The 27943-nt window shown below is 50.3% G+C and overlaps 1 protein-coding gene across 1 annotated transcript in view; it reads left to right on the top strand.

The window, feature by feature from the left end:
- The window catches only part of itpr2 (inositol 1,4,5-trisphosphate receptor, type 2), a 222025-nt gene that overhangs the window by 138633 nt on the left and 55449 nt on the right, over positions 1-27943 (top strand). Inside the window, 7 exon segments of the mRNA XM_078420082.1 lie at positions 77-202; positions 3735-3863; positions 7136-7256; positions 11711-11901; positions 14467-14615; positions 19652-19760; positions 26905-27040. Of these exon segments, the coding sequence (XP_078276208.1) occupies positions 77-202; positions 3735-3863; positions 7136-7256; positions 11711-11901; positions 14467-14615; positions 19652-19760; positions 26905-27040 (961 nt within the window).

Below are 27943 nucleotides of genomic sequence, written 5' to 3'. Positions count from 1 at the left end.
GGGCCTGTTCCAGTGCTGTACTGCTCCATGTTGTAAATAATTCCTTGATGAATCAACAAAACGTGTTTCCTGACAGGTGAAGAAGGCGTACGTGAACTTTGTGAACCATTGTTACGTGGACACAGAGGTGGAAATGAAGGAGATTTACACAAGCAACCACATCTGGAACCTCTTTGAGAATTTTATTGTTGACATGAACAGGGTAAGCCCAGGGTTCATTGATTCCCCTTGTTCCTCTGCCAACACTTTTCAGCTTCAGTCGGGATTAAAGAATGGGGGGGGGAAAAAAAGCACAACTATTGGCTTGAGGCCAAACGCAAACTGGAGGAACAGTACCTCAGATTTTGCTTGGGCAGCTTACAACCCAGCGGTATGAATATTGATTTATCGACCTTTATGTAGCCCTTGCATCCCCTCTCTCTCTGTCCCTCCCCCACCCACGAGGTTCAAAGTCGTCTTGTTGAGTCTCATTGTCTGTAACTCGTTTTCACCTAGCCCACAGCTAGCAATGGCCTGCCTCCTTTATCATCGTTACTTTTTTTGCATATCTTTCATTCATTTGTTCTATATCTCTCTATATCACTGCCTATATCTCTCCTTTCCCTTTCCCCCCTGACTCTCAGTCTGATGAAGGGTCTCGATCTGAAATGTTTAGTTTAGAGATACAGCGCGGAAACAGGCCTTTTGGGCCCACCGGATCCGCGCCGACCAGCGATCCCCGCACACTAACACTATCCGACACACACTAGGGACAATATTTACATTTACCCAGCCAATTAACCTACAAACCTGGACGTCTTTGGAGTGTGGGAGGAAACCGAAGATCTCGGAGAAAACCCACGCAGGTCACGGGGAGAACGTGCGAACTCCGTACAGACAGCGCCCGTAGTCGGGATCGAACCCAGTTCTCCGGCGCTGCATTCGCTGTAATGTCACCTACTCTTTTTCTCCAGAGATGCTGTCTGACCCGCTGAGTTACTCCAGCTTTTTGTGTCTACCATTATTTCTAGCTGGTTCTTAAAAGATCAGTTCACTTGTGAGAATTTTTACTGGCAGTGCGGGAGGAAGTTAATAAGGCCTCAGTAAAACCTTGTGAAACTTTGCCAGTAAATAATTATTAACTGAATTGTAAACCCGTTGTAAACACAGTTACTGGATGCTATTTGTCAATTCAATTTACATGGCTTTATATTCAAAAGCAATAACCGTGGGTCTAATTTAAAGCAATCGATCCATATTACTGGATGTCACCAGAAGGAATATTAATATATATGTTCCTTTTCCAAGTTAATTGTGCACAAAATGCTGGCAAATTAATGATTGATCAACAATGTATAGCTGACAACAGTAAATCAGCTCCACGTTTTGGCCCAAGTCACTACCTTCTTATTGAAGTTTGACTTTTGCTTCTTAGGTTAGAAGGTTGTGTGATCAAGAACAGAGTTCTACTACTCAATAGACAATAGAGAATAGGTGCAGGAGTAGGCCATTCGGCCCATCGCGCCAGCACCACCATTCAATGTGATCATGGCTAATCATCCACAATCAGAACCCTGTTCCTGCCTTCTCTCCATATCCCTTGACTCCGCTATCCTTAAGAGCTCTATCTAGCTGTCTCTTGAAAGCATCCAGAGAATTGGCCTCCACTGCCTTCTGAGGCAGAGAATTCCACAGATTCACAACTCTCTGGGTGAAAAAGTTCTTCCTCATCTCCGTTCTAAATGGCCTACCCCTTATTCTTAAACTGTGGCCCCTGGTTCTGGACTCCCCCAACATTGGGAACATGTTTCCTGCCAATAACGTGTCCAATCACTTAATAATCTTATATGTTTCAATAAGAACCCCTCTCATCCTTCTAAATTCCAGTGTATACTAGCCCAGTCGCTCTGTTCTTTCAACATACGACAGTCCCGCCATTCACCCCACCAGCCTCCCCATTTAACACACCATCCTCTGACATTTGCGTCACCTCCCAGCATGATCGCACCACCAGCCATATCTTCCCCTCGCCACCCCTTTCCACCTTGAGTTTAGTTCAGTTTAGTTTAGAGATACCGCGCGGAACCATGCCCTTCGGCCCACCGAGTCCGCGGCGACCAGCGATCCCTGCGCATCCGATACACGCCAGGGACAATTTATCATTTTCACCTACGTAAAACGGCTCCAATCCTGTACGCCTTTGGAGCGTGGGAGGAAATCGAAGATCCCGGAGAAAACCCACGCAGGTCACGGGGAGAACGTACAAACTCCGTCCAGACAGCGCCCGTGATAAGGATCGAACCCGGGTCCCTGGCGCTGCAAGGCAGCAACTCTACCCGCTGTGTCACCGTGCCACCTTCTGTGGAGACTGCCCCACCCCCCCCCCCCCCCGCAACTTGGTTCACTCATCTCTTCCCCCCCCCCCCCCCAGATACTTCCCCCAGCAGTCACAGGCGATGCAACACCTGTCCCTGTACCCCTCCTCCCTCACCTCCAGGGACCCCAGCAGTCCCTCCAGGTTAGACAGAGGTTCGCTTGCACCTCCTCTAACCTCATCTACTGCATTTGGTATTCCCGATGTGGCCTCCAGTACATCAGCGAGACCAAGTGTAGACTCGATGACCATTTCGCCAAACATTTACGCTCGATCCGCCAAGACCCACTGGATCTCCCGGCTACCAAACCATTTTAACTCCCCTTCCCAGACCCACACTGGCCTTTTTATCCAGGGTCCCCTCCACTGTCAGAGTGAGGCCACACACAAACTGGAGGAACAGCACCTCATATTTTGCTTGGGCAGCGGTCTGAACATTGAATTCTCCAATTGTAGGTGAGGTGACTTCTAACCACCCCACCAGCCTCCCCCACCCATTCTTCCCCACACCCCCCCTTTTCTCCCTCGCCCACACTTCTGCCCCGCCCCATTTTCCCCCCACCTCGCCCCCCCCCCCCTTCACCCACATTCCATCCTCTGGCTTCACAATTCACAACTCTTCAATCCTTTTGTCTCACGCCTTCTGTTTTAATCTCCGGCGTTTGTTCCAACCACCTGTCTTATCAGAAGCCCCCTCACCTGGATCCACCGATGAACCACAATGGCTGACCCGCTGAATTACTCCAGCACTTTGTGTCTATCTTCAGTATAATCCAGCATCTGCAGTTCCTTTCTACACACTACACCGATTACCTTTCATTTTTTAGTTTAGGTTCGAGATACAGCGTGGATATGGGCCCTTCAGCCCACTGTGCCCACACCAGCCAGCGATCCCCACCCATTAACACTATCCTGCACACACTGGGGACAATTTACAATTTTTACCAAGCCAATTAGCCTACAAACATGTACGTCTTTGGAGTGTGGGAGGAAACCGGAGATCCTGGAGAAAACCCACACAGGTCACGGGGAGAACGTACAAACTCTGCACAGACAGCACCCGTGGTCAAGATGGAACCCGGTCTGTGGTGCTGTACCGCTGCACCAGTAGAGTTGCTGCCTCACAGCGCCGGAGACCCGGGTTCCATCCTGACCACAGGTGCTGTCTGTACAGAGTTTGTACGCTCTCCCCGTGACCGCGTGCTGCCTTTGTTCATACACGTGTTTGATCAGCCGGGGCTGAGGTGGTTTGGAACAGCTCTGGCTGCTGTTCTCCGTCGTTCTTCTGCCTCGTGCGTCGGCGTAGTTGCGTGCTCTCTGGTGCAGTCTGCTCTCATCTTTTGACTGAACCACTTGCCATTTGCCCGCTGTCTTGCTAAAGGTGTGCAACTCCACGACGGACCGGAAGCACGCGGACACGGCGCTGGAGCAGTACGTGACCGAGGCCGTGACCAACATCATCAGCGGCTTCTTCAGCTCCCCCTTCTCCGACAACAGCACCAGTCTACAGGTAGGGCCCCTTTGTGACAGCATCTCCATCTTATCTTTCCACCAAAGGTACTAGAGGAACAAGATGGACCACTCCGTTGAAATCACCCACACTGAAGTGTAGTACGCAAAGGAGCCATTTTAGTAAGCAAAACCCGCCGTTCGCTCTGCCTCTCGTAGTGTGATCAGTGTTGTGGGGGAACAGTATGTGTGATGATACCATTAAAATGCAGAATATATCTCATCTATCAACTCACAGATTTTTGTTATTTTTCTTTTTAAATGTTTCTGCAAGTTTTTGCCGACTAAAATGGTGCCGTGACGTACTACGGTTTTTAGGGTCGAGTGGTCCATCTTGCTCCTCTAATATCTTTGCTTTCCACATCCACCAAGATGCAGGCACTGAGTGTCTTTATAAGTTCAGAAGTGATAGGAGCAGAATTAGGCCATTCGGCCCATCAAGTCTACTCTGCCATTCAATCGTGGCTGATCTGTCTGTCCCTCCTAACCAAAGATACTAGAGAAACAAGATAGACCACTCGACCCTAAAAACCGCAGTACGTCACGGCGCCATTTTAGTAGGCAGAAATTTGCAGAGACAATTAAAAATAAAAATAACAAAAATCTGCGAATTGATAGATGTGATATATTCTGCATTTTAATGGTATCATCACACATACTGTTCCCCCACAACACTGATTACACTGCGAGAGGCAGAGCGAACGGCGGGTTTTGCCAACTAAAATGGCGGACGTTATGCTCCTTTGCGTACTACACTTCAGTATAGGCGATTTCGACGTAGTGGTTCATCTTGTTCCTCTAGTATCTTTGCTCCTAACCCCATTCTCCTGCTCTTTCCCCATTACCCCGTGCTAAACGAGAATCTGTCAATCTCAGTCTTGATGGCCTCCACAGCCGTCTGTGGCAATGAATTCCACACATTCACCACCCTCTGACTAAAGAGATTCCTCCTCATCTCCTTCCTAAAGGCACGTCCTTTTATTCTGGGACTATTGCCTCTGGTTCTTGACTCTCCCGCTAGTGGAAACATCCTCTCCACATTCACTCTACCCAGGCCTTTCACTATTCGGTAAGTTTCATTGAGGGCCCCCCTCATTCCAAAATCCAGCGAGTACAGGCCCAGTGCTGTCAAACACTCATCATGTGTTAACCCAATCATTCCTGGGATCATTCTCATAAACCTCCTCTGGACCCTGTCCAACGCCAACACATCCTTCCTCAGATATGGGGCCCAAAACTTCTCGCAATACTCCAAATCTTTCATAGAGTCGCGGAGCTGTGCAGCCCAGAAACAGGCCATTCGGCCCACCTTGCCCATGCTGATCAAGTTAGCATAATGGGCTTGGCCCCAATGGCCAGCATTTAACCTGCAACCCTCTAAACCCTTCCTATCCATGTATCTGTCGAAATGTCTTTTAAAAGTCATAAATGTATCCGCTTCTGGCAGTTCATTCCAAATAAAACACCCCTGAACCATAGACTTTGACGACCCATTACCAAGAACGTTGATCTGTTTGTAAAACCAATAAGCATAAGAACAAGAAACAGAAAGAGGCAGCTGTCTGCTCCACTGTCCAGTGTGTGGCTGATCTATCACCTCGGCAAGACTCTCCTACACTATCTCCATCTCACTCTATGCCGTTAATATCCAAAAAGAGTTTCCACCTCGATTGTCAATGTACTCCATTACGGAGCATTCAAAGTCCTCTTGAGTGGAGATTTAGACTTTTTAAAAAATATTTTTTAGATTTAGAGATACAGCGCGGAAACAGGCCCTTCGGCCCACCAAGTCCGTGCCGCCCAGCGATCCCCGCACAGTAACACTACCCTACACCCACTAGGGACAATTTTTACATTTACCCAGCCAATTAACCTACAAACCTGTACGTCTTTGGAGTGTGGGAGGAAACCGAAGATCTCGGAGAAAACCCACGCAGGTCACGGGGAGAACGTACAAACTCCGTACAGACGGCACCCGTAGTCAGAATCGAACCTGAGTCTCCGGCGCTGCATTAGCTGTAAGGCAGCAACTCTACCGCTGCGCCACCGTGCCGCCCAAGACACCCAACCTCCCTTCCATTGACTCCATCTGCACCTCACGCTGCCTCGGCAAGGCCAGCAGCATCATCAAGGACCAGTCGCACCCCGGTCACTCCTTCTCCCCTCTCCCATCAGGCAAGAGGTACAGATGTGTGAACACGCACACATCTCCAGATTTATTTTAGATTTAGAGATACAGCGCGGAAACAGGCCCTTCGGCCCACCGAGTCCGCGCCGCCCAGCGATCCCCGCAGACTAACACTATCCTGCACACACTGGAGACAATATTTACATTTACCCAGTCAATTAACCTACAAACATGTAGGTCTTTGGATTCAGTTTCTTCCCAGCTCTTATTCAGACTGAGAGTCAGGGGAGAGGGAAGTGAGAGATATGAAAAGGTACACAGAACAAGTGAACAAAAGTTATGCATGAAGACAGATCAGAGCTAGCAGCGATGATCAAGGAGAGGTGGGGTCCACAACGGTCCATTCCTACTAAACCAGCATCCTACAAATATAATCTCGGGGACCGTGGGGTCTGTCCAGCCCGCAGTGTAATAGCTGTTCTCACGATCGTGAATGGAGCTGGGCTCGTATTGTTTGCCAGTATTTTAGTTTGGAGATAAAGCACAGAAACAGGCCCTTCGGCCCACCGGGACCGTGCCGACCAGCGATCCACACACATTAACGCTGTCTGACACACGCTGGGGGCAATTTGCATTGATGTCACGCCAATCAATTAACCAACTAAACCTGCACGTCTTTGGAGTGTGGGAGGAAACCGAAGTTCTCGGGAAAAAAACCCACGCAGGTCACGGGGAGAACGTACGTACAAACTCCGTACAGACGGCGCCCGTCGTCGGGATGGAACCCGGGTCTCTGGCGCTGTGAGGCAGCAACTCTGCCGCTGCGCCACCGTGCCGCCCCTGTTGGATGGCACTGGCTAACCTGCTGTTTGTGCTGCGTTTGTTTGAGTGGGTGAGCTACTTCTTATCCTGTTTATGCAGAGCTTGGCTGCCTTGAGTCTGTAACGGAGGCCTGGAATGATACATGTAGGACCACGAAAAGGAACAAATAACGACTTGGGCAACTTCATAATCAGCCATTCAGTCAGATTTCTAGGGTTACGGGCCATATACCATAATGATTTCTGGGGAGATGTGCGGTTGTTATTATGTAGGGGGAGGAATTGTGGCTTCTAACAGTCGTTCACTTTTGCTTCCGTCTGCAGACTCACCAGCCAATATTTATTCAACTGCTTCAGTCTGCCTTTAGGATTTATAACTGCGCCTGGCCGTCTCCATCTCAGAAGTCTTCAGTGGAGTCTTGTATCAAAACGTTGGCTGATGAGGGTAAGCTTGCATCAGAAGGGGTGTTTGTTAAGTGCAGGTCCCACTGATTTGACAGTGATCGATGTACTGGAAGAGATACCGGCCAGCAAGTGTGTGAAGGGAAACCCACGCCGATAATCACAGGGATTATGGAAGTGAGTTTGGAGGTTGGGAGGTCACGCTGCAGTTGTACAAGACATAGAAACATAGAAACATAGAAAATAGGTGCAGGAGTAGGCCATTTGGCCCTTCGAGCCTGCACCGCCATTCAATATGATCATGGCTGATCATCCAACTCAGTATCCTGTACCTGCCTTCTCTCCATACCCCCTGATCCCTTTAGCCACAAGGGCCACATCTAACTCCCTCTTAAATATAGCCAATGAACTGGCCTCAACTACCTTCTGTGGCAGAGAATTCCACAGATACACAGAGATATTGGTGAGGCCGCATTTAGAGTGCAGCAGCAAAATCCTACTCACACCAGAGACAATTTGTACCGTGGCCAATTAACCTACGATCTTGTACGTACGTCTCTGGAGTGTGTGCGGGTGGGGGGGACCAGAGCCACCTGGGGCAAACCCACGCGGGTCACGGGGAGAACGTACAAACCCCGTGCAGACAGCACCCGTTGTCAGGATTGAACCCGGGTCTCCGGCGCTGTGAGGCAGCAACTCCGTGTCGCCCCCTGGTGGGCGCTCTTATACACAGAGGGTGGTGTGTGCCTGGACCGCGCTGGCAGGGGTGGTGGTGAGGGTGGGGGCAGTCACTGATGCAGAATGCAGCCGGGATTAGAGGGGACTACCAGCAAGGAGAAGGTGCACAAAGCTGGGTGGTTTTATCTGGACCGCCGGAGGTGGTGGGCAGACCTGATGGAAGTATATAAAATGATGAGAGGCGTGGACAGAGGGAAAGAGAGAGGGGAAGAGAGAGAGAGACAGATGACGGAGAGAGAAGGGGAGAGAGAGGGGGCGGAGAGAGAGAGAGAGAGAGAGAGAGGGGGTGGGGTGACAGAGGGTGAGCGGGGGGAGAGAGAGAGAGGGTGGAGAGAGACGGGGAGATAGAGGAGCGAGAGAGAGTGAGATAGGGGGGAGAAGGGGGGGAGAGACAGAGGGGGAGAGAGTGAATGGGGTGAGGGAGAAGTGGGGAGAGAGGAGTGGAACCTCTTTAATGGGGTGGAAACATGGTGGACTAGCAGGCATTGCTTGAAGGTGTCGGGGCAAGTTGTTTTACACAGAGTGGTGAGGGTCTGGAACGTGCTGCTGAAGGCGTGGTGGTGGAGGCGGATGGGGTGGACAAAGAGGCTTCTGGCCCATCGTCCTTCATCAGTCACGTTGCAGTTGTACAAGACGTTGGGGAGGCCACATTTGGAGTATTGTGTTCAGCACCATGAAGTAGGAAAGATGTTGGCAAGCTGGAAAGGGCGCAGAGAAGATTTACAAGGATGTTGCCAGGACTTGAGGGCCTGAGCTACAGGGAGAGGTTGAGCAGGCTGGGACTCTATTCCTTGGAGCGCAGGAGGATGAGGGGTGATCTTGTAGAGGTGTACAAAATCATGAGGGGAATAGATCGGGTCTCCTTCCCAGAGTAGGGGAATCGAGGACCAGAGGGCATCGGTTTAAGGTGAAGGGAGAAAGATTTGATAGGGATCTGAGAGGTAATTGTGATGCACAAAGGGATGTGGGTGTTTGGGACGAGTTGCCAGAGGAGGTAGTTGAGGCAGGGACTATCGCAACAGTTAGACAGGTACATGGATAGGACAGGTTTGGAGGGATATGGGCCAAACGCAGGCAGGTGGGACTGGTGTAGATGGGACATGTTGGCCAGTGTGGGCAAGTTGGGCCGAAGGGCCTGTTTCCACACTGTATCACTATGACCCTGGCCACAATCCAGCCCTCAATGCAACGTCTTCGCAGTTGGGTTTCTGAATTGAACTGAGGACGTTTCATCGTGGCACATGACTGGGAAAAAAATGCAACTTGGAATCTCTCACCACAACACAGCGTGCTGGAGGAACTTGGAATCTCTCACCACAACACAGCGTGCTGGAGGAACTTGGAATCTCTCACCACAACACAGCGTGCTGGCGGAACTTGGAATCTCTCACCACAACACAGCGTGCTGGAGGAACTCAGTGGGTCAGGCAGCATCTCTGGAATCGATGACTTTCGGGTCGAGACCCCTTTTCAGTCTTTTCTTTTCACTTTGTCCCATTTCTGATAAAATGTCCCACACCTGAAACATATTTCACTTGGGCAGCTTACAACCCAGCGGGTATGAAAGTTGATTTCTCCAATTACAAGTAAATCCTGCATTTCCCTCCCCTCCCTACTCCTCCCCTCCCCTCCCTTCTCCTCCCCTCCCCCCTCCCCTCCCCCTCCCCGCTCCCCCACCCTAGTCGTCCTACTAGTCCCACTAGTTTGCATCCTTGTATCCCTCTCGTTATCACCTCTTCCCCAGCCAACAATGGGCCATTGTGGGCTCCACCCTTCCTTGGTCATCTGTTGGCGGCCCTGTTTGGTTCTGGCCTTTTCCTACCTCCAGTCTATTCCTGCCCCCCCCCCCCATCCGCCCCCCTTCCAACTCTAGTCTGAAGAAGGGATCTGACCCGAAACGTCACCTGTTCCTTTTCTCCAGAGATGCTGCCTGACCTGCTGGGTTACTCCAGCATTTTGTGTCTGTCTTCTGAGACATTGGCTGATCTCCTCTCTCTTTCGATGCTGCCCGATCTGCTGGGTATTTTCTGCTTTTATTTCAGATTTTCACCATCTTCAGCTTTTTCTGTTTGATTTCACTGGAGTTTAGAAGGATGAGAGGGGATCTCATAGAAACGTATAAAATTATAAAAGGACCGGAGAAGCTAGATGCGGGGAAAGAGTTCCCAATGTTGGGGGGGTCCAGAACCACGGGCCACACAGTCTAAGAATAAAGGGGAGGCCATTTAAAACTGAGGTGAGAAAAAACTTGTGAATTTGTGGAATTCTCTGCCACAGAGGGCAGTGGAGGCCAATTCACTGGATGGATTTAAAAGAGAGTTAGATAGAGCTCTAGGGGCTAGTGGAATCAAGGGATATGGGGAGGAGGCAGGCACGGGTTACTGATTGTGTATGATCAGCCATGATCACAATGAATGGCGGTGCTGGCTCGAAGGGCCGAATGGCCTCCTCCTGCACCTATTTTCTATGTTTCTATTTTTATCTCAGTTGAGCTTAACTCTGGGTGGTTTGTGAGATCAAAGTGTTGTGCTATTCCTGTAAAGAGAAATTTCCCAAATTAACACGGTCAACATGGAATTCAAAATAAGAAAAATAAGTGAATTTACTTTCACAACTTGCGTAAAGTTTAAATTTGTAGAACATGTAGAAAGATAGAACATGGGTTTTACACTCCCTTGCAACTCAAAGTAGTTTATCTCCACCCAGTATCCTTGGAACGTGGCCACAATTGTGAAGCCAGAACTTGGGCAAGTGGACTTCTCAGAAGGCAATGACTGCCACTTGAGTAGGAAATGGCAGCCACGACCCTGGTTCGACTTTAGAGATTCAGCGCCGATCATCGATCACCCCCATACACTAGCACTGCCCTACACAGTAGAGACAGTTTACAATTTTACCCAAGCCAATTAGCCCACAAACCTGTCCGTGTTTGGAGTGTGGGAGGAAACTGGAGCACCCGCAGAAAACCCACGCAGGTCACGGGGAGAACGTACAAACTCTGTACTGACAGCACCCGTGGTCAGGATGGAACCAGGGTCTCTGGCGCTGTGAGGCAGCAACTCTGCCGCTGCGCCACCGTGCCACTCCTGTGCTTGAGATCTTCTATGTGTATCTGAGAATATTTCTACTGGTATTAGTTTTGGTTTATTGTTGCCGCATGCACTGAGATACAGTGAAAACATTGCTTTGTGTGCTATCCAGCCCTGTTTCCGCACTGTATCTCTAAACTAGACTCACTCTGACCCACTTTTTCACGCAAAGAGTGGTGGGTGTATGGAACGAGCTGCCGGAGGAGGTAGTTGAGGCGCGGACTATCGCAACGTTTAAGAGACATTTAGACAGGAACATGGATAGGACGGGTTTAGAGGGATAGTCGGGCAACAATACCAATTGAGCCAAGGCGAAAGTATAACTAGGGCGGTCACGGTGGCGCAGCGGTAGAGTTGCTGCCTTACAGCGAATGCAGCGCCGGAGACCCGGGTTCCATCCCGACTACGGGCGCTGTCTGTACGGAGTTTGTACGTTCTCCCCGTGACCTGCGCGGGTTTTCTCCGAGATCTCCGGTTTCCTCCCACACTCCAAAGACGTGCAGGTTTGTAGGTTAATTGACCTGGTAAATGTAAACATTGTCCCTAGTGTGCTTGGGATAGTGTTAGTGTGCGGGAATCGCTGGTCGGCGCGGTCCCGGTGGGCAGAAGGGCCTGTTTCCGCGCTGTATCTCTAAACTGAACTAAACTAACATTGGACTTTGAATTGCAGCTAAAAGTCGAGCAATAGCGATCCCGGTGGACCTGGACACTCAGGTGAGCACCTTGTATTTGAGGACCCACACCAGCATGGTGCACAAAGCAGTCATCGGCTGGCGTATGTCCACACGCGGAGCCCCTCGAAACCGCGATGCCTCCGGGTCGGCCAGCTTGGACTACCGGAACATCATCGAGAAGTTGCAGGTCATTATGCCTCCCATCATTGCATTTACTCTGGTGTAGTTTACAGATAGAGCACGGAAACAGGCCCTTCGACCCGCACCGACCAGCCATCCCCGCACACTAACACTACTGCCACACACACAAGAGACCAGCCATCCCCGCACACTAACACTACTGCCACACACACCGACCAGCCATCCCCGCACACTAACACTACTGCCACACACACCGACCAGCCATCCCCGCACACTAACACTACTGCCACACACACCGACCAGCCATCCCCGCACACTAACACTACTGCCACACACACCGACCAGCCATCCCCGCACACTAACACTACTGCCACACACACAAGAGACCAGCCATCCCCGCACACTAACACTACTGCCACACACACAAGAGACCAGCCATCCCCGCACACTAACACTACTGCCACACACACCGACCAGCCATCCCCGCACACTAACACTACTGCCACACACACCGACCAGCCATCCCCGCACACTAACACTACTGCCACACACACAAGAGACCAGCCATCCCCGCACACTAACACTACTGCCACACACACAAGAGACCAGCCATCCCCGCACACTAACACTAACACTACTGCCACACACACCGACCAGCCATCCCCGCACACTAACACTAATACTACTGCCACACACACAAGAGACCATTTACAATTTTTACTGAAGCCAATTAACCTGCACGTCTTCGCGATGTGGGATGAAAGCCGAAGATCTCGGAGAAAACCCACGCAGGTCAGAGAGCGAACGTACAAACTCCGTACAGACAGCACCTGTTGTCAGGATGAAACCTGGGTCTCTGGCGCTGTGAGGCAGCAACTCTACCGCTGCATCACCACGCCTACTTAAATTGTCCAAATCGTTTATTTATATATATATGGTTTTAAATAATAGTCTTTTCTGCGCTTGAGGTTTCTGAAAGTAGTCCAGCAGTAAATCAACATTATATTTGGGCGGGTAGTTTCTGTTACATTATAGACAATAGACAATAGGTGCAGGAGGAGGCCATTTGGCCTTTCGAGCCAGCACCGCCATTCAATGTGATCATGGCTGATCATTCTCAATCAGTACCCGTTCCTGCCTTCTCCCCCTACCCCCTGACTCCGCTATCCTTAAGAACTCTATCCAGCTCCCTCTTGAATGCATTCAGAGAATTGGCCTCCACTGCCCTCTGAGGCAGAGAATTCCACAGATTCACAACTCTCTTGACTGAAAATTTCCTCATCTCCGTTCAAAATGGCCTACCCCTTATTCTTAAACTGTGGCCCCTGGTTCTGGACTCCCCCAACATTGGGAACATGTTTCCTGCCTCTAACGTGTCCAACCCCTTAATAATCTTATACGTTTCGATAAGATCCCCTCTCATCCTTCTAAATCCCAGTGTTAATGTTGGTACCAAAGATCCAGAGAACATAGGTTTAAGGTGAGGGGGGAAAGATTTAATAGGAACCTGAGGGGGTAACGTTTTCACACAAAGGGTGGTGGGTGGAAGGAACAAATGACCAGAGATGGTAGTTGAGGCAGGGACTATGGATAGGACAGGTTTAGAGGGATATGTGCCAAACGCAGGCAGGTGGGACTAGTGTTGGTCAGAGTGGGCAAGTTGGGGTGAAGGGCCTGTTTCCACGCTGTAAGACAATGACCGGACAGTTGCCTGAGGGTTTCATCTTCCCATCTCCACCCCTTTCTGCGTTCCGAAACTCCCTGGTCCACTCGTCCCTTCCCACCCAAACTACCCCATCCCCGGGCACTTTCACCTGCAACCGCAGGAGATGCAACACCTGTCCCTTTACCTCCCCCTCGACTCCATCCAAGGACCCAAACAGTCTTTCCAGGTGAGGCAGAGGTTCACCTGCACCTCCTCCAACCTCATCCATTGTATCCGCTGTTCCAGATGTCAACTTCTCTACATCGGCGAGACCAAACGCAGGCTCGGCGATCGTTTCGCTCAACACCTTCGCTCAGTCCGCCTTAACCAACCTGATCTCCCACTGGCTGAGCACTTCAACTCCCCCTCCCAGTCCCAGTCTGACCTTCCTGTCACGGGCCTCCTCCATTGTCAGAGTGAGGCCCAGCGCAAATTGGAGGAACAGCTCCTCATATTTCGCTTGGGTAGTTTACACCCCAGCGGTATGAACATCGACTTCTCCAACTTTAGGTAGTCCCTGCTTTCCCTCTCTATCCCCTCCCCCTTCCAGTTCTCCCACCAGTCTTCCCATCTCCGACTACATCCTATCTTTGTCCCGCCCCCTCCCCCGACATCAGTCTGAAGAAGGGTCTCGACCCGAAACGTCACCCATTCCTTCTCTCCCGAGATGCTGCCTGACCTGCTGAGTTACTCCACCATTGTGTGTGTGTGCCTGAGCGTGTCTGTGTTGCTCCACCATTGTGTGTGTGTGTGCCTGAGCGTGTCTGTGTTGCTCCACCATTGTGTGTGTGTGTGCCTGAGCGTGTCTGTGTTGCTCCACCATTGTGTGTGTGTGTGCCTGAGCGTGTCTGTGTTGCTCCACCATTGTGTGTGTGTGTGCCTGAGCGTGTCTGTGTTGCTCCACAGGATATCGTGTCGACTCTGGAGCAGCAGTTCCAGCCCATGGTGCACGCCGAGCTCTCGGTGCTGGTCGACGTCCTCCACAGCCCGGAGCTGCTCTTCCCCGATGGCAGCGACACGCAGATGAGATGCGAGGGTGGGGCCTTCATGTGCAAGTAAGAGCAAGCGGGGAAGGGAGGGGAGGGGAGGGGGGCACTCACAGTGCCAGCTGAACTGTGCTCACGGGGAGAGTCCCACCGTGCCAGGGCGTGCATCGCACATGAGCTAGCGTGGTCTCTCCGCGAGTCCCACCGTGCTAGAGCGCACATCGCAAGTGAGCTAGCGTGGTCTCTCCGCGAGTCCCACCGTGCTAGGGCGCGCATCGCAAGTGAGCTAGCGTGGTCTCTCTGCGAGTCCCACCGTGCTAGAGCGCACATCGGACGTGAGCTAGCGTGGTCTCTCCGCGAGTCCCACCGTGCCAGGGCGCACATCGCAAGTGAGCTAGCGTGGTCTCTGCACGAGTCCCACCGTGCCAGAGCGCACATCGGACGTGAGCTAGCGTGGTCTCTCCACGAGTCCCACCGTGCCAGGGCGCACATCGCAAGTGAGCTAGCGTGGTCTCTCCACGAGTCCCACCGTGCCAGGGCGCACATCGCAAGTGAGCTAGCGTGGTCTCTGCACGAGTCCCACCGTGCTAGAGCGCACATCGGACGTGAGCTAGCGCGGTCTCTCCACGAGTCCCACCGTGCCAGGGCGCACATCGCAAGTGAGCTAGCGTGGTCTCTGCACGAGTCCCACCGTACCAGGGCGACACATGAGAGGAAGGCAATCGCAACGCTAGCATCTATTTCGAGAGGACTGGAATATAAAAACAGGGATGTCATGCTGAAGTGTGGAAACGCACACCTCCAGATTCAGGGACAGTTTCTTCCCGGCTGTTATCAGGCAACTGAACCATCCCACCACAACCAGAGAGCAGTGCTGAACTACTATCTACCTCATTGGTGACCCTCGGACTATCTTTGACCGGACTTTACTGGCTTTACCTTGCACTAAACGTTATTCCCTTATCATGTATCTGTACACTGGAAATGGCTCGATTGTAATCATGTATTGTCTTTCCGCTGACTGACTGGTTGGCACGCAACAAAAGCTTTTCACTGTACCTCGGTACACGTGACAATAAACCAAACTGAAACTGAAACAGAAATTGGGCACGCAGGCACTAGTCTGACCACATTTGGGTTATTGTGAGCAGTTCTGGGCCCCATATCTGAGGAAGGATGTGTTGGCATTGGAGAGGGTCCAGAGTAGGTTTACAAGAATGATCCCAGGAATGAGTGGGTTAACGTCAGGTGAACGTTTGAAGTCACTGGGCCTGTACTCGCTGGAGTGTAGAAGGATGAGGGGGAACCTCATTGGAATTCACCAAATAGTGCAAGGCCTGGATAGAGTGGATGTGGATGTTTCTACTGGTGGGAGAGTCTAGGACCAGAGGTCACAGACTCAGAATAAAACCTTTAGAAACGAGATGAGGAGGAATTTCTGTAGTCAGAGGGTGGTGAATCTGTGGAATTCGTTGCCACAGACGGCTGTGGAGGCCAAATCAGTGGATATTTCCAAGGCGGAGATTGACAGATTCTTGATCAGTACGGGTGTCAGGGGTTATGGGGAGAAGGCCGGAGAATGGGGTTAGGAGGGAGAGATAGATCAGCCGTGATTGAATGGCGGAGTAGACTTGATGGGCCGAATGGCCTCATTCTGCTCGTAGAACCTATGAGCAAGTAAGGGGTGGGGTAGGGAGGGGTGCGTGTGGGGAGAGCACCCACAGCTCTGGTGAACCGTGCACCCAGGGAGAGTCCCACTGTGCGAGGATGTGGATGGGACATGTGCTGCTGTGATCTCTCCATGTGGCACTGATATCATGTCCCAGTGTTGGAGCTCCTGCTATCTGTGTCCTGACTCAGCGTTATACAGCACGGAGACAGGCCCTTCGGCCCAACTCGCCCATGCCGACCACGATGCCCCATTTACGCTAGTCCCACCTAGAAGATCATCTGATGTAGGAGCAGAATTAGGCCATTCGGCCCAAGTCTACTCCGTCGTTCAATCTATTTTTCCCTCACAACTAGGGTGGCCAACTGTCCCGTATTAGCCGGGACATCCCGTATTTTGGGCTAAATTAGTTTGTCCCGTACAGGACCGCCCTAGTCCCGTATTAGTGGGGTTGCCAACTTCCTCACTCCCAAATACAGGACAAAGTGACTCCACCAATGGTGGCCTCCCGGCCCGGTCTGCCGCCATTGGTGGAGCGGGAGCACGTGGCCACTGGCTGGGCGAGGTCACATGGGGCGCGGGGCGGTGATGTCACCTTGTCCCGTATTTGGGAGTGAGGAAGTTGGCAACCCTACTCACAACCCCATTCTCCTGCCTTCTCTCTTTGACCAGCTTGCTAATCAAGAACCTAGCAACCTCCATTTTTATAATACCCAATGATTTGGCATGCACTGCCGTCTGTGGCAATGAATTCCCCATTTACACTAGTCCCACCTATGAGATCAGAAGACATAGGAGCAGAATTAGGCCATTCAGCCCATCGAGCCTGCTCTGCCACTCGATCATGGCTGATCTATTTTTCCCTCACAACCCCGTTCTCCTGCCTTCTCCCCATAACCTTTGACGGACGTACGATTCGAGAACCGGGACCGAAGACGGGTCGCGACCCAAAACGCCACCCATTCCTTCTCTCCAGAGATGCTGCCTGTCCCGCCGAGTTACTCCAGCACTCTGTGTCTTTATCTTCAGTTTACACCAGCATCTGCAGTTCCTTCCCGGCACGGTAGCGCAGTGGTAGAGTTGCTGCTTTACAGCGAATGCAGCGCCGGAGACTCAGGTTCGATCCTGACTACGGGTGCTGCACTGTAAGGAGTTTGTACGTTCTCCCCGTGACCTGCGTGGGTTTTCTCCGAGATCTTCGGTTTCCTCCCACACTCCAAAGACGTACAGGTATGTAGGTTAATTGGCTGGGTAAATGTAAAAATTGTCCCTAGTGGGTGTAGGATAGTGTTAATGTACGGGGATCGCTGGGCGGCACGGACTTGGAGGGCCGAAAAGGCCTGTTTCCGGCTGTATATATATGATATGATGATAAGAACCCATCAATCACCATACTCATTAACTTTGGTCCTTGGCAATGAAGTCCATAGGTGCAACACCCTCTCGCTAAAGAAACTCCTCCTCGTCTCCATTCTGAAGTCATGCTGACCTCAAGAGTCACGAGTGGTTAATTGTCATGTGTGCCAAAGTGGGACAGTGAAATTCTGACTAGCAGCGGCATATCTGGTCTGTAAACACAGGACTCAATAGATAACAGAATAAAACAATTAAGAAAGTTCAGTAAATTTAAAAAAAAACAATATTATTGCAAAACATAACAACTTCTGAAGTCCCTGGTGAAACCAAGTCAGGTCATAGTTCTATGTCTAGTTGGTGTTTGCAGTATTTAATAACCTGACTAGACCAAGTTGGGCCTAAACCTCTCCTGCATTGGTGCAACACCCTCTCCTCCCCTCCCCCTCCCTCCTCCTCTCCATCCTCCTCTCCCTCCCCCTCCCCCCCTCCCTCCACCCCCTCCCCTCCCCCCTTCCCCTCCCCCTCAACCCTCTTTATCCTCCCCCCCTCACTTCATCCCCCCCTCCCTCCCTCCTCCTCCCCCTCCCCTTACCTCCACCCCCTTCCCCTCCCCCTCCATCCCCCTCAACTCCCCTCATCCTCCCCCATCGCTCCCTTCCCTCCCTCCCCCTCCCCCCCTCCCTCCACCCCCCTCCCCTCCCCCTTCCCCTCCCCACTTCCCCTCCCCCTCCATCCCCCTCAACCCCCCCTTATCCTCCCTCCTCGCTGTGTCTCTAAACTAAGCTAAACCAAGTAGGACGTACACATTCACAACATTCCCAGGAATCTCTTCCACCTAGTTCAGTGTTTTATGTTTCCCCTTTCTTTCATATGTAAAATGTAAGAGAAAGGGACATCACATCACGATATAGGCGGCACAGTGGTGCAGCGGGTAGAGCTGCTGCCTCACAGGGCCAGAGACCCGGGTTCCATCCTGACCTCGGGTGCTGCCTGTCTGTCTGTGTGTGGAGTTTGTACGTTCTCCCTGTGACCCGTGTGGGTTTCCTCCGGGTGATCCGGTTACCTCCCACACCCCAAAGACAGGTGTGTTTTAAAAAATCAATTGCCCCTCTGTAAATTGCCCCTAGTGTGTAGGGAGTGGATGCAAACGTGAGATAACATGGAACTAGTGTGAGTGGGGGGTCGCTGGTCGGCGTGGACCCGGTGGGCTGAAGAACTTGTTTCTGCGCTGTATCTCTAAACTGAGTCAGCCTTGTCATCACCATAGCATAGAAAGCCAATGGCATGTTGGCCTTCATGACACGAGGAGTTGAGTATAGGAGCAAAGAGGTCCTTCTGCAGTTGTACAGGGCCCTAGTGAGACCGCACCTGGAGTACTGTGTGCAGTTTTGGTCTCCAAATTTGAGGAAGGACATTCTTGCTATTGAGGCAGTGCAGCGTAGGTTTACTGGGTTAATTCCCGGAATGGCGGGACTGATTGAGAATGATCAGCCATGATCACATTGAATGGTGGTGCTGGCTCGAAAGGCTGAATGGCCTCCTCCTGCACCTATTGTCTATTGTCGTATGTTGAAAGACTGGAGCGACTAGGCTTGTATACACTGGAATTTAGAAAGATGAGAGGGGATTTTATTGAAACATATAAAATTATTAAGGGATTGGACACGTTAGAGGCAGGAAACATGTTCCCAATATTGGGGGAAGTCCAGAACCAGGGGCCACAGTTTAAGAATAAGGGGTAGGCCATTTAGAACGGAGATGAGGAAAAACCTTTTCAGTCAGAGAGTTGTAAATCTGTGGAATCTCTGCCTCAGAAGGCAGTGGAGGCCAATTCTCTGGATGCTTTCAAGAGAGAGCTAGATAGAGCTCTTAAGGATAGCGGAGTCAGGGGGGTATGGGGAGAAGGCAGGAACGGGGTACTGATTGTGAATGATCAGCCATGATCACGGTGAATGGCGGTGCTGGCTCGAAGGGCCGAATGGCCTCCTCCTGCACCTATTGTTTATTGTCTATTCTGTTACTTGTGAAAGTTCTATTGCTCAGAGGCTGAGAGTAAGATCTTATTTTAATTCAATCACAGACTGATTAATCATTCGAAAAAACTGATGGATAAAGAAGAGAAACTCTGCTTGAAAATTCTTCAAACGCTGAGAGAGATGCTCAGTAGGAAAGACAACTTTGGGAATAAGGTGAGTTGTTGACGGCTTGTTGACGCGGAAGCTGTGTGTTTACCTGCAGTGAACGTACCTGCCACCAGTGGGCAGTGTTTATCACAGATCCAGACACAAAGTGCTGGAGTCGCTCAGCGGGACAGGCAGCATCTCTGGAGGGAAGGAATGGGTCGGGACCCTTCTTCGAACATGGTGAACCAACACCCGTTCCTTCTCTCCAGAGATGCTGCCTGGCCCGCTGAGTTACTCCATCTTCTTGTGTCTCTCTTTGGTGTAAACCAGCATCTGCAGTTCCTTCCTACACATTTTATCACAGTCCCGTTGGTTACATATTATATGTTTTACTATTCCATCACAAGCACTCTGATTAAGATGCTAACTGCATTTCGTTGTCTCTGTACTTGTACACTGCACAATGACAATAAAGTTTGTATTGTATTGTATTGTATTGTACCAGAATGCTCGAAGCTGCAGGTTAATGTTTCTCCGGGATACCACAGAGGGGTCCCCAAACCTTGTGTTGGAAGCTGCTTCTACCACATCGTTCAATCGGCCATAAACTTATTTTATTAGTCTTCAGAGTATTGGTGTCAGTGCACTGGTCCAGTTTTGCCCTCCCAACTACCTCATTGGAGAAAGACACAGACGCTGAATGTTCCGTCTGAGCGATGCAGTTCACATCTGGTGGCGTGTATCCAATAATTTCTTTTACTTTTACTGCTGTTCGCGTTGTTAGCAGCACCTAATATGGTCCTTTCCATCGAGGAGAGGAAGAATCTTTGTTCATTGCTCGCACATACAGCTGATCTCCTGGTTTAAACGGGTGCATATTTCCTTCTACCGGAGGGACCCGCGCCTGCTTAACTCCCTCATAGATTTTACCAACTGCTCCACACATGGCTTGAGCATATCTTACGGATTTCTCATCATTCCATATCAGGGCTACCTTCTCAGGAGTCATCTTGGGTGGGGTTCCTGTTGTCATAGGTCGCCCCATCAATATCCCGTGAGGCGTTAGGCCCGTGTTTCCACTTTTCTGATTTCTCAGGGCGTACGTCACCACGGGCCTGGCGTCCGCCCACAACAAAAACCTATTTTGCTGGCATACTTTGGCCAAAGTAACTTTCATCTCCCCATTTACTCTTTCTACCATCTCTGAGGACTGTGGTTGATCTGGTGTGTGTCATTTCCACTGGAACCCAAGAGCCTTCGACAGGTTCCGAACTAATTTACCGGTGAAATTAGTTCCTCTGTCACTGTTTGTTCCCATGGGTTTCCCGAATCTTGGTATGACTTCTTTCATTAAAATATTGACTGCTGTCCTGCATCATCCCTCCTGGTGGGGTGTGCTTCCACCCATCTGGAGAACATACCAACGATGACCAGAATGTACTTCAAACCCTTTGCTGCGGGCGTATGTACAAAATCAATTTGCAAATTCTCAAAAGGCGTTTCCGGTTGTGGTAGGTGATCCAATTTTGCAGGTGTCTCCCCTCTATTATTTTGTTGGCACACCAGGAATGTTCGGGCAACCTTATCAATTATGACTGATATACCTGGTGCATACCATTGCTGGGACAATGCGTGTGCCATCCACCCCCCCCCCCCTTTTCCCACGTGAGCCTGTCCATGGGCTAGGCGAGACAGGGGCAAAAATAGGCTCCTGGGGCAAACCACCCAACCATCAGGGTAGACCCGGACAAGGAGGTCTTGACAACACCCTGCTTTGATCCAGGAATTCTTTCCCTGGAGTGACGCTAGGCTCTGGGCATCCTGTAACTGGGTTACATCAATGCTGACCGGGAGCTTCCTTTATGCTGCAGACTTAATGTTAGCCGCTTGTAATCGCGGGGTTTTCCTGAGGGCAATCTGTTTGGCTACATGATCAGCTGACCTGTTTCCCTTTGAAGCACCATCATCCGATGATGTATGGGCCTCGCATTTAATAAGTGCAATTTGCCGTGGCAATCGAATAGCATCCTATAAATTTAACACCAGTTTACCATGCCTTAATAGTCTTTCCTGTTGATGTGATGAATCCGCTATTTTCCCATAACTGCCCAAAGTCATGTACAACCCCAAACGCAATTTAGAAATGCACTGGGTGTTTTTAAAGGATCAGGTGCTTCTGCAACCATGGCCTCCAGCATCAGCTGGGGTTCAGAGTTTCAACACGTGGGGCTTCTCTTGTCATAACACGGGGAGTCGGGGATATCTTGCTGCCACTTGCTTTGGTATTGTAGGCACAGGTCCCTCATTTCCCACTTTCTGCTCAACCTGTCCCCTCCAAAGATGTACAGGTATGTAGGTTTATTGACTGGGTAAATGTAAAAATTGTCCCTAGTGTGTGTAGGATAGTGTTAATGTGCGGGGATCGCTGGGCGGCGCGGACTCGGTGGGCCGAAGGGGCCTGTTTCCGCGCTGTATCTCTAAATCTAAAAAAAAAATGATTTTTAAATCCTGTCTTTTCCCCATCCCCGCCCATTTCCTTATTATTTCCATCCATTTTAAAGTTGTAGTTAGCATCACTGATAACACTACCTTGGCAAATATTAATTGTGCTCCCATCTCGGCCAAACCATTTCTTTTCTAGGGAGGAATAGGACAGAGATAGCTTGTAGCTCCCCCCATCCATCCTACCACCCCAGCAACAGACTGTTCCAGCTGCTACGGTCAGGCAAACGCCTCCGCTGTCACACTGTGAAAACGGAGAGGATGAAACGGAGTTTCTTCCCACAAGCCATCAGGACTGTTAACTTTCATATCACCAGGGACTAATTTAATTTACTGTATTAATTTTTTTTTTGTGTGTTAAAATTTATTTTTTTCTATTCTGTTTTGTAGTTTAGCACAATCCGCAGACATTGCCACTTTCATTTCACTGCACATCTTGTATGTGTATGTGACAAATAAAGTGGACTTGACTTGACATCCTGGCAATCTCCAATTGATTGATCAGCTGGATTACCGTAAATATTTACCGGACATTGGTCATCCCCGTTGTTTTTTATTGCCACATCTGCCGGCGATCCCGGTGGAAGAATGAGATCGCCCGGTGTATTTTGGCCTCTTTTATCACCTTGGCAATGCCCTTTATTATCTGCATCTTTCTCTTCTGGACCACCTGTTTCGCACCCTCAGGCCTCCCTCTATCAGTAGGACCAGATTTCTCCGATCCACTACTGTTGTTTCCCATATTCTTTTCACAAAGTCCGTAAAACTAAAAGTCAGGTTCCCGCAGAGAGTGTCTTATAATATTCTATTCACAGTTTGCACAGATTTACTCCGTCCGCGAACCTCAAAGTCACCTTTCAAGTTTTATAGCGCGCTACGGCACCTACTTCAATTTATCCCACGCCCAGCGTGAGTAAATTATCTTCCCCACTATCTGCCTCACCCCACAGGCCTCTTGGCTCAGCGTGAGACTCCAGCCAGTATACTGATTGTGGATGATCAGCCATGACCACCATGAACGGCGGTGCTGGCTCGAAGGGCCAAATGGCCTCCTCCTGCACCTATTTTCTATGTTTCTACGACCCATCTGTCATAGATCCACCTGCCCGCGTTTGGCCCATGTCCCACTAAACCGCTCCTATCCATGCGGAGGATGTGTTGTGTCACCTCACCAATTGTGGTGTGTGAGTTGGAAAGTCAAGGGTCCAATGGCAGAGAGGGTACAGATTCCTAAATCAAGGAGTTTAGAGATGGGATGGGATTACAGTGTTGAAGGCAGACATGTAGTCAATAAATAAGAGTCTAATTTAGGAATCCTTGTTGTCTCGATGTTCCAGAGATGAATTTAAAGCAAGGGAGATGGTGTATGCTGTGGGTCCGTTGCATTGGTGAGCCAACTGCAGTGGATTAAGGCTGGCTGGAGTTAAAATACTCTATCACAATGGGCGGTCACGGTGGCGCAGCGGTAGAGTTGCTGCCTTACAGCGAATGCAGCGCTGGAGACCCGGGTTCGATCCCGACTACGGGTGCTGTCTGTACAGAGTCTGTACGTTCTCCCCGTGACCTGCGTGGGTTTTCTCCGAGATCTTCGGTTTCCTCCCACACTCCAAAGACGTACAGGTTTGTAGGTTAATTGGCTTGGCAAATATAAAAATTGTCCCTGGTGAGTGTAAGATAGTGTTAGTGTGCGGGGATCGCTGGGCGGCGCGGACCCGGTGGGCCGAAAGGGCCTGTTTCTGCGCTGTATCTCTAAATCTGTCTCTTGAAGCACTCCAAGATGGTGGATGTCAGAGCCACTTCATGATAGTCATGAAGGCGTGCTACCTTGCTTTTCTTTAGCATAGGGATGGTAGTGGTCTTGTTGAAGCAGGTGGGGACCTTAGAATGGAGTAGTGAGAGGATAAAGGTGTCTGTGAATACCGCTGCCAGTGGATCTGCACAGGTCCTGAGGAGGTGGCCAGAGACTGCCTGTGGGACCGTTGCATTCTGCGGATTCATTCTCCCGACGGCTGATATCACGACTGCCACAGTAGCTATTGACACAGGCACACCCACAGGCAAGCTTGAAAGGGTTCAGAAAAGATTTACGAGGATGTTGCCAGGACTAGAGGGTGTGAGCTATAGGGAGAGGTTGAGTAGGCTGGGTCTCTATTCCATGAAGCGCAGGAGGATGAGGGGTGATCTTATAGAGGTGTACAAAATCATGAGAGGATTAGATCGGGTAGATGCACGGAGTCTTTTACACAGAGTAGGGGAATCGAGGACCAGAGGACATAGGTTCAAGGTGAAGGGGAAAAGATTTCATAGGAATCCGGGGGGTAACTTTTTCACAGAGGGTGGTGGGTGTATGGAACAAGCTGCCAGCGGAGGTAGAACAAGCTACCAGAGGAGCGACTGGACTTGTATACTCTGGAATTTAGAAGGACGAGAGGGGATCTTATTGAAACATATAAGATTATTAAGGGAGTGGACACGCTAGAGGCAGGAAACATGTTCCCATTGTTGGGGGAGTCCTGAACTAGGGGCCACAGTTTAAGAATAAGAGATAGGCCATTTAGAACGGAGATGAGGAAAAACCTTTTCACTCAAGAGTTGTGAAGCTGTGGAATTCTCTGCCTCAGAAGGCAGTGGGGGCCGATTCTCTGGATGCCTTCAAGAGAGAGTTAGATAGAGCTCTTAATGATAGCGGAGTCATCATTAGCAGAGTCAGGGGGATATGGGGAGAGGGCAGGAACGGGGTACTGATTGTGGATGATCAGCCATGATCACGGTGAATGGTAGGAACTGCAGATGCTGGTTTAAACCGAAGGTAGACACAAAATGCTGGAGTAACTCAGCGAGTCAGGCAGCATCTCAGGAGACGAAGGAAAGAGTGATGCTTAGGGTCGAGATCTTTCTTCAGTCTGAAGAAAGGTCTCGACCCGAAACGCCACCCATTCCTTCTCTCCAGAGATGCTGCCTGTCCCACTGAGTTGGTCAAGTACATGGATGGGAAGGGTTGAGAGGTATCTAGGGGTAAATGCGGGCAGGTGGGACTAGTATAGATGGGACATCCTAGTTGACATGGGCAAGTTGGGCCGCAGGGCCTGTTTCCGTGCTGCATGACTCGATGAACCTTCTCGTGACTTCACTGTTTAAAGTCATCCGTAGTAAAGGACAAATTATCAGAAAATAATTAACATCCTGACATTCCAAGCGGTGCATTTACTGAAACAAAAATGTCTCATTTCTCTGGTGTGGAATGGAAAATCAAACTGACAGTGCAGGACTGGAGCTAATTGGATTGATTTTTCATGCTTCCGATTGCCAGTGGAAATAATAATCACCAGCACAAACACCACGTATAAAAACAGAGGTGATCAAACAGGAGCCCCTTCATGGAACCACAGATTTATTTTGTATTGTGTGCTCTTAGTCCATTAAAGGAGCAAATTGTAAAAATGTTACGTGAATTTTAAGTTAATTATATGATAGGCACTGTGTGAGAAGGAACTGCAGATGCAGGTTTACACAGATGATAGACACAAAGTGCTGGAGTAACTCAGCGGAACGGGCAGCATCTCTGGAAAGAAGGAATGGGTGACGTTTTCGGGTCGAGACCTTTCTTCAATCGAGGTCCTTTCTTCAATCGAGGTCCTTCTTCCAAAGAAGGGTCTCGACCCGAAACATCACCCATTCCTTCTCTCCAGAGATGCTGCCTGACCCGCTGAGTTCCCCCAGCTTTTTGTGTCCATCTTTGCTTTTGTTTAGTTTCGTTTTGAGATACGGTGTGGAAAGCAGGCCCTTTAGCCCACCGAGTCCGAGCCGCCCAACTACACCGCCCAACTACACCGCCGGGACAATTTACAGAAGCCAATTAACCCGCAAACCTGCACGTCTTTGGAGTGTGGGGGGAAACCGGAGCACCCGGAGAAAACCCACGCAGGTCACGGGGAGAACGTACAAACTCCGTACTGACAGCACCCGTAGTCTGGATGGAACCCGGGTCTCTGGCGCTGTGAGGCAGCAACTCTACCGCTGCGCCACCGTGCCGCACAGGATTTCATCAGCGATCATTCACGTGAAGTACTTCAAATGTGGGGCTATTTGCACCACGCACAGTCCAATTGAACAAACTTGACCAATGAATCTTTTTTATTGTTGTGATCTCGGCTACGAGAGGATATTGGGCAGCTCAGGCCTCTGCACTCATTTCAGTCTGGACTGAAACACAGCAGATTAACTGAATAATGGGAGGAAACCGGAGGAAACGCACGCGGTAACATGCAAACTCCGCACAGACAGCAGCCGAAGTTAGGTTTGAACTCGCGTCTGTCGTGCTGTGAGGCAGTTGCAGGGAGGGGAGGGTTTACATGAGTTTCAGTGTTTTATCATCTGGGTGCTCCAGTTTAATCCCATATCCCAAATGACGGGTGGGTTAGCAGATTACATGCAGGAAGGAACTGCAGATGCTGGTTTAAATTGAAGATAGACACAAAATGCTGGAGTAACTCAGCAGGCAGGCAGCATCTCTGGAGAGAAGGAAGGGGTGATGTTTCGGGGTCGAGACCCTTCTTCAGACTGGTGTGGGGGGAGTCTGGGTGAGTCGGTTAATTGGCCTTCTGCACATTGCCGTTAATCTACTCCACATGTCCAGTTGTCAGGTTTGTTTTACTTTTAACAATTGAACAATTGAACAAGCTGTGTTTAATCTGGTCTTTGTTTAAAGGACACAGTGTTGAGGAAGATTCTCCTGAACCGTTACTTTGGGAATCTCCGCAGCATCTATAAGGCGGATGGGCTCGCCGGTGCCATCAGTGCCCCTTTGGCAGCGGGCGGCTTCTCCAAGTCACCACAAACCGGAGGTAAATATCTCTCTGTCTCCCTCTCAGTCTGAAGAAGGGTCTCGACCTGCAACGTCACCCATCCCTTCTCTCCAGATATGCTGCCTGTCCCGCTGAGTTACTCCGGCATTTTGTGTCTCTCCCTGGAGGTAAATCTATGGTTCAATGATACTGCATTGTCACATGTACAGTGAAAGTCTCTGCTCTTGCACACAACGCACAAAGTACAAAAAGAGTCACAACGTCTCTGGCACCGACACAGTTACAAAGCACTCATTAGAGTCATGTTGGCCCTCCCTCCACAGCGCCAGAGACCCGGGTTAGATCCCGACTACGGGTGCTGTCTGTACGGAGTTTGTACGTTCTCCCTGTGACCTGCGTGGGTTTTCTCCGGGTGCTCCGGTTACCTCCCACACTCCAAAGACGCGCAGGTTTGTAGGTTAATTGGCTTCGGTAAAAATTGTAAACTATCCTCAGTGTGGAGGATAGTGTTAGTGCACGGGGTGATCACTGGTCAGCACCGACTCAGTGGGCTGAAGGGCCTGTTTCTGCGCTGTATCTCTAAAGTAAACTAGACTAATAATCTAATGATTGTCACAGAGATAATATTAATAAACCAAACAGACAAGAGGCTAACAAATCCCCCCTCCCCTCTCCCTCTTTCCTCTGTCCCCCACTCTAATGTACACCCAGTTCCCCCACCATGTCTCACCCCCCCCCTCCCCCACACAATGTCTCTAGCCCCTCCTCATCTCCCAGCCCCACTGTCCGTCGTTTCCGTTCCCCCATACGGAGTTTGTACGTTCTCCCCGTGACCCGCGTGGGTTTTCGCCGAGATCGTCGGTTTCCTCCCACACTCCAAAGACGTGCAGGTTTGTAGGTTAATTGGCCTGGTGTAAATGTAAATTGCCCCCAGTGTGTGTG

Source organism: Rhinoraja longicauda, chromosome 23 (genome assembly GCF_053455715.1).
Source record: "Rhinoraja longicauda isolate Sanriku21f chromosome 23, sRhiLon1.1, whole genome shotgun sequence".
Taxonomy (NCBI): domain Eukaryota; kingdom Metazoa; phylum Chordata; class Chondrichthyes; order Rajiformes; family Arhynchobatidae; genus Rhinoraja; species Rhinoraja longicauda.
This window is presented reverse-complemented; position numbering and strand designations above follow the sequence as displayed.